The sequence below is a fragment of the Buceros rhinoceros genome, unplaced genomic scaffold, assembly GCF_000710305.1.
Source record: "Buceros rhinoceros silvestris isolate BGI_N320 unplaced genomic scaffold, ASM71030v1 scaffold6740, whole genome shotgun sequence".
In the NCBI taxonomy this organism is placed as follows: Eukaryota; Metazoa; Chordata; class Aves; order Bucerotiformes; family Bucerotidae; genus Buceros; species Buceros rhinoceros.
Window position 1 is genome coordinate 14,998 of NW_010387801.1, and position 6,696 is coordinate 21,693.

A 6,696-nucleotide genomic window follows, 5' to 3' on the forward strand; every position below is an offset into this window, starting at 1 on the left:
TGATTCTTTTGGGAAATCAACCCCAAATTATTGGGAAGCCCGAGGCTGCGTGTCCAGAATGTTGTACTTGGCTCCGTCTGAAACGTTAAGGAGCAGTGTGGAGGGTAGACAATGAGTTGCTGACTACCTGGTCTTAGTAGTGCTAATCATGATTTACTAATAGTCTCAGACTTCTAAAGGTCCAATTTAAGCACTCTGCAAATAACTTACAAAGGTTATTCTTAAAGCAAGAAGCTTATGAAGTAAGTACGAGACAAGACAAGGGTGGAAATGAGTGATGCTTTTCTCCTGTATTTCTCCTCATTTTCTTCTAGAGGCCAGTTGTTTCTTCCTCTTAGTATCCTGTTAGCCATGGTGGGATTTTTATGGTGATTGTCTGATCCTTTACTTTCCAGCTGTCGCTTGTTTCTCTCTCTCGTTCTGCCTTGCTTTGGTCTTTCATCTAGCGTTTTCTGGCTTTTCTGACATTAGATTCTGTGTATGTATACACGTGTCCTTTTGTCATGTAGTGCAAAAGGCAGGATCTGCTTTTTTAATTTGGAGACTGATTAATAATCAACTCTAATATATTTACATAGCTAAGAGAGAGTGCAGCAGTGGTTTGTCTCTGCTTGGTCTTGTTTCCTAGCTTTGCTTTTCCTCCTTTTTCTTTAATCATGGGTGTGGTTGGCAGGAGAGAGGATTGGGTTTGGGTTTTGGTTCCTGGTTAACCGCTGATGCTGCTTCCTCATGCTCTCAGTCTTTCTTTGCATGAATACTGCCCTCCTGACCACGTCACACTTGGTGAGGTGTTTTATTTTTTTCCCGATAGTATGCTTGTGAGACAGGGAAGAATAATTTTTGTTTCCTGCGTGGGAGCCTGAAACACAGGTTGCAATAGGGAAGATACTCAAAGTTAGAGAGGGAAACTGGGGCAGAGCAAGGCCGGTCTTTTGAGTCCAGTCTAGAATTCTGTCATTATTTGTTGCTAATGCAAACAAAAGTTGCATCTGTAAAGACTGATCTTCCTGTCTGGTTTGCCCAGTTCAAACAATGTGGTTTCTGCTTACTGAATAAGATTCTAAACCTTGCTGGGTTTATGTCTCCTGTGGGGAAATTCAAGAATGCTGTTAAATGAAGAATGATGCTTGTGGTATAGATAACTCGGTTAGCTCCGGTTGCATTAATGGTGCTGTCGCTTAAACCATTTGTTCTAGACTGCGTGGAGGTGCTATGCCGCAGAGAACCCAGACTCTTCCACATGGAAAATATACATTCGAAAACCTTCCAGGAATTATCATTTGCTGTCACCCAGTCCAAAACCGAAGAAATCAGTGATGGTACCAATAACTAACTTTTCCTATTAATTTAAAATTTTATAACTAGTTTGAATTTGGCTTGGTGCCTTGGTTTGAGTAATTTAGCGTCTGTGTATTTTTAGGTTAAAAAGAAGAAATTTAAGTTAGACAAGGACAATGGGCCTTCTTCTCCAGATAGGATGTTAGCTGTTCCACACATCACTTATGACCACGTGTCGGAGGACAGGAAGCCTGATTTCAGTTTTGAACCATATGAAAATTCTGGTAAGAAATTCCATTAATAAAATGCCCGTCAGTGTAATGGCTACTCTAGCCACAAGTCCTCTGTGGGAGAGAGGGTGAGGACAGAACAAGCTCTTGTCATTTTGAAACAAGAAAGCTTTCCTTTTTCCTTTGGTTGCTGGCTTATCTGGGTGAGATTCAACCATTCCTTTAAGAAGCGTACTCCACTGCAGACAAACTAAGGGTATTTGTCATTTCTGTCTGCCAGAAGAGCTGCAGTCTCTGAGGCTGGTGCATCCATTCTCAGTTCTGCAATTGACTGAAACTCCAGTGATGAGCTTTCAGCTTTTCCACGTGAAATTTGCCCAAGATGTGCTACTGTTGTGCTTGTGCCTTAACCAAAACCAATTGACACATCTTGGCTGCACTGAACATAGTCAGCCACCTGAAAACATCATTTCTCCTGCCATCTGCTCAGTGGAGTAGGCTGTGAATCAAATTTTGAAAGCAGAAGTACTTAAGATAAATGTGGATCCATTAACTGTCACTGTACACAATGGTACAGTATGAGGAAAAAGAAGAAAAGATTTTGGTAGTCACTTTATAATTAATAGCTTGGTTATAGTTGCTTTCACTGTAATGAGCTCCCAAAATAACTCTGAGTTTACAATGTGGCTTTTTTACAAATACACTTCTATTACAAGTTTTTAATGTGTCTTGCTCAAGATTTGGCAGCAAGAATGAGCTTTAATTTTTAAGGTGTGTTTTATTTATTGTAGATACCTTAAGTACTTATGTTTTTTCTCCTCAATAATGAGCTATAATACAATAGCAGTGTGGGGTGGCCCCAGGCGTGTATTAATTCAAGCAAAAAGTCTCACCTTCCATGTGCTTTTTTGGTACACCTCTGTCTCGTCTTGCTCTGTCACGTCCATGCTTTTCCACTCTTTCTTGGCCTCTTAAGGAATGATCACAAATTGCATCTGGTGGCAGAAGTGACATAGCTGTTAGCAGTCCTGGGTTTAGTCTGTGGCTCAGGTTTTGAGTACAGATACCTTTCTTCAAAACAATCTGATGAACGAGCTGTACAAACGCTTAGGTTTGTAAAACCCCACCTTTTATCACTAAGTTTCTAAAGACAGTATGATTTGCAGGCAGCCTACTCCTGCCACTTCAGAAATCTATAGCTTCCAGTAAAAGGATTTTCTCTAATTTCTTCTGACACTTATCTTTTTTCTTTCTTATCTGGGTTCTGCTCTCTCTAAACTGTTACAAGTATACAGGACAAACAGGAATGTTAAAATTGCTTGGTAAGTTGAGGAAAACAATTCTCTCTGTGGCATGCCGGCTTCTGACAATGTAGTGTTTGCAGTGCTTTTCATGTGTGTCTGGTGCCATATCATTTTTAAGAAGTCTTTTGCAGCCAAGGAGATGTAGACAGACAAAAATGTACGTTCTCACACTTGTAATCATGATTGCACCCACAGTTTCATTACAATGAGAAAAGCGAGCACTCATTTACATGAGTAGATGATGTCTGGGGATTTTTTTATAATTGAGAAAAATTGCTTGTGTATATATAACCAAGAAAAAAGGTAATCTGCATATAAATGGAGTATAACTCATCCACTGGTTAAGTTTGCTGATCATATAGTTGAGAATTAATTTCTGAACAAGTAGATTGGGATGGATTAGAAAAATTTCCAGGTTTGACCTCCAGTATTGTGTGCTCAGAAGCTATCTGTGTCTGTTCCTGTAAAACTGCTCTGCAGATATTTGTGAACAGATGGGGACTCATAAATTAAATAATTTATTTTACTGTTTGTCTGGATTCTGTGATCGCTTCAGCAGCCATGTAGTCCTGTGCTGTTTCTAATGTGCTTGCTTAGGCACTTTCTGAACAATTGAGCGTTCCCCAAAGACTGTAGGATTAGAGCTAGGTCTGGGCAAAAAAACCTCTGTGATTTAGTGAGAGTGCTGTGAGCCACCTGTAGGTTGTTGCTCTGCATCTACTAAAGATGATAGAGGCTTTTTCAGTGATCAAGGACAGGGATGCTGTGGCTTGGATTAAATTGTCTGAAACAAGGTTCACTCTCTCCTGTCAACCCACATGGAACACAGGTGCAATTCAAGGTGGTAAAGCAAACAGAATCTCCTTGACTTCCCCTGTCCAAGTCTTGATTTGCTCCTTTTCTGGTTTCCACTTTTTTCCTGTATTCCAAGTGGTGCCACACTGTTGGGGGTGAGCATGGTGGAACAAGCTTGGGAGGGCAGCAAGAGCCGTGAAGCCACCTGTTTTACATGAAAACAGAATTGTTTCCTCTTGGGGAGGCTTTGCTGGCCACCATAAGTTCAGCTTCTGTTTCCTAGCCAGGCAGCTCGGAGGTTGCCTACCACTGTTCTCACAGCGACTCAGAGAAAGAGAGGAGAGTGTGTATTTGTCCACACTGTGAGTGAGACTCCCTACACAGGAAAGTGAATCTGCCAAATCGAAAAGTCGGAGACAAGAAATGAGGAAGAGTAAAGGATGCTCATCCAGCTTTAATTTGGTCCTCAGAAAGCCCCTTCTCATAGTCAGTAAATTTTGGTTCTCTCATTGGGCTGCCCACTTACATTCAAGTCTCCTGGATCGCCCATCAGCCTCCCTGCCAGCGTCCTTGTGCAGTCAGAGATTTCCACCTCCTTGTCTCCTCTCCTCCTTTCTGCTGGCCTCATCAGCTCAGCAAAGACCCAAGAGCTGTGCCTGGGGTGGCCTAGCACTGAAGAACACTCGCAAAAGGAGGGCTTTGTCAGGTGTTTTAGCTCCAATACATTGCTATTTTGAAAGCTTTTTCTCTTTGTGTAAAAGTAAGGAAAAACTTCTGAAAAGTGCCCCTCTGTCCCAGTGTGTGAATCCACAGGCGTTTCTTAATGAAATGAGAATTAAAAAGATAATGCTATTGAAAAGAACGAGTCAGAGCATAAACGTTATGTTTTGCTGAGTCTCTTTCTCATCATTGACTCCTCTTCCTTGCCAGGAAGTTCATCTTGAGACAGACACTTGGCTTGAATGGCTGAAGTGGGCAGCTTCAAATGCTGTTTATGGGATGTGTCTGGCAGCTTCAGAAGTGGGTGGCAGTGCTGGTCTGTCCGCCTGACAGCACTGAAATCTGAGCAGGAACTGGCTACGCCATGAAGAAGAGCAAGAGGGGTCTGACCCTCATGAGGGGGAACACTTGGAAAGAGGAATACTGGAGGAAACCCTGAAGTCAGGAAGGAAAGGGCAAACACAGAGGCCATTCTCTCAAAAAGGGCTTGGCGCGTAGGGAGGAATACCTTGCAGCAGGTGACGTTGCCAGGAAGACCGGGGGGGTTTGGAGAGACTGCGATGTCTCCTGTAGCAGTGATTTTTAATACTCAGCTAACACATGAAGCACACTGCAAGAGTTTCATACAAACTCTTTTCCAAGGTATTTTTTTATTTTGTTTTTAGAGATGTCAGGTACGACATACTATACTTCAGGTATGTCTGCATCTCCTCAGCTGCCTGTCTGGAGCTTTGTTCTTCCTTCTCCCCCACCCATCTCTCTTTATTTTATGTGTATCTTTACTCTGACTCAGATTGTCAGCGCTCCTGGCCATCCTTTTCTGCAGACCAGCAGTCTTCCAGCGCTCCTTCCTCTCCAGGTAAAACTCATGATATTTCATTGCTCCATCACCTTTATTAATGACTGAATCTTTGCAATGCTCTGTCTGGAGTTGCCTGCTGTGCCACAGACAATTACGGTGCTGGTTTTTAAAGAAATATAGGCATGTCTGGAGAAGTTTGAGTTTGTAAAGTTGTTCAGGTTGTAAATCGTTAATATTTAACTAATAAAAAAGGATTTTTTGGTAGAACAGAGGTGTTATCTAAATGAATTAACTAAAACTCAGATTTTCCATTAAAAGTGCTTGAAGTGGTTTTTTACTTTTTTTTTCTGTCTGTGCTTGCAAAAAAGAAAGTGTAAAATATTTTCTATCTTACTAGCCAAATACTCCACTACCGGAAAAGCATCTCCACACTTGTCATATTGTATAGAAAACTGTGGTGTTGGTAATGTAGAAAGCCCCATCAGTAATTTCTTGTGATTGTGTTGTAACCCTCGATTGTCAGTTCATAGAATCACAGACTGGTTTGGGTTGGAAGGGACATTTCAAGACCATCTAGTCCAACCCTCCCTGCAGTGAGCAGGGACATCCTCAACTAGAGCAGGTTGCTCAGAGCTCTGTCCAGCCTGACCTGGAATGTTTCCAGAAAGGTCAGAATTCCTGTTTTTAAGCCAGGGTTCTCATATTGTGGGGAGTGTATTTTCTGCCATTTCAAAGTAGCACTTGGCTCAGCATTTTCAGTTGGATAAGTAGTTCCCCTTACCATCGTCGCTGCTACTACCCATCAAAAATGGAGAAAACAAAGTTTGGGGACCCCTGAATTATAGTAAATATCCCTTGATACACCTGTTTCCTGTTTCTTTTCACTCATTATTATCCATTGAAAATGAAAAAAGCTTCCTTTATTTTCTATAGCCTACTTATTTATAAATTCAGTGTCTTTTTTTAGCACTGCTTTGTGAGAAAGACTCCTCCAAAGTTAAATGGCTGTGAATTTATTTTTGTTAACAACATATATGCTGCTACAGCATGTGCTGCCTGGTGCTCTGCCCAAGCCTTGTTTCCAGGCGCTTCGTGGCAGGGAAGCTCCCATTAATGCCGTGGTCTGGGTCCCTCCCCTCTCTCTGTGCCATGGTAGCGTTTTGGAGCGGTTCCTCCTTCATGGTGGAAGCACCATCCATTCAAGAAGGAGAGCACAAAGAGCAGACCGCTGCACCGGTCACCAGAACAGACTGATCTTTGTTATGATCTTTTACAAAAATCTAAAATAAAAAGAGAGTGGGAGATACCGTGTTTACCTCACGTTAAGCAGCTCTTCATCTCTGTGCTCTCAGATACCAGCACTTTCACGTAGGCTGAGGTCCAGTCTGGACTTCTTGTTCCTTTTCCACTCTGCCACTCCTTCTCCCCTCCCATCAACCTGGAAGGCAGTAACTGAATGATCCAAGAACAGCCGTTCCTGCCAACCCTCCTGTGCAGCGTGTGTGGTGGGTGTCTCCTCAGCATGGTCCGGGGAGTGTTCAGCAAACACATTCCACAGGTTTAGGTT

At 42.4% G+C, this 6,696-nt stretch overlaps 1 protein-coding gene across 1 annotated transcript in view; it reads left to right on the forward strand.

Moving 5' to 3' along the window:
- Window positions 1-6,696, forward strand: part of KCNQ1 (potassium voltage-gated channel, KQT-like subfamily, member 1) — a gene marked incomplete at both ends in the record, with an annotated part of 141,638 nt that overhangs the window by 14,036 nt on the left and 120,906 nt on the right. The window contains 2 exon segments of the mRNA XM_010135032.1: window positions 1,197-1,319; window positions 1,421-1,562. Coding sequence (XP_010133334.1) covers window positions 1,197-1,319; window positions 1,421-1,562 — 265 coding nt within the window.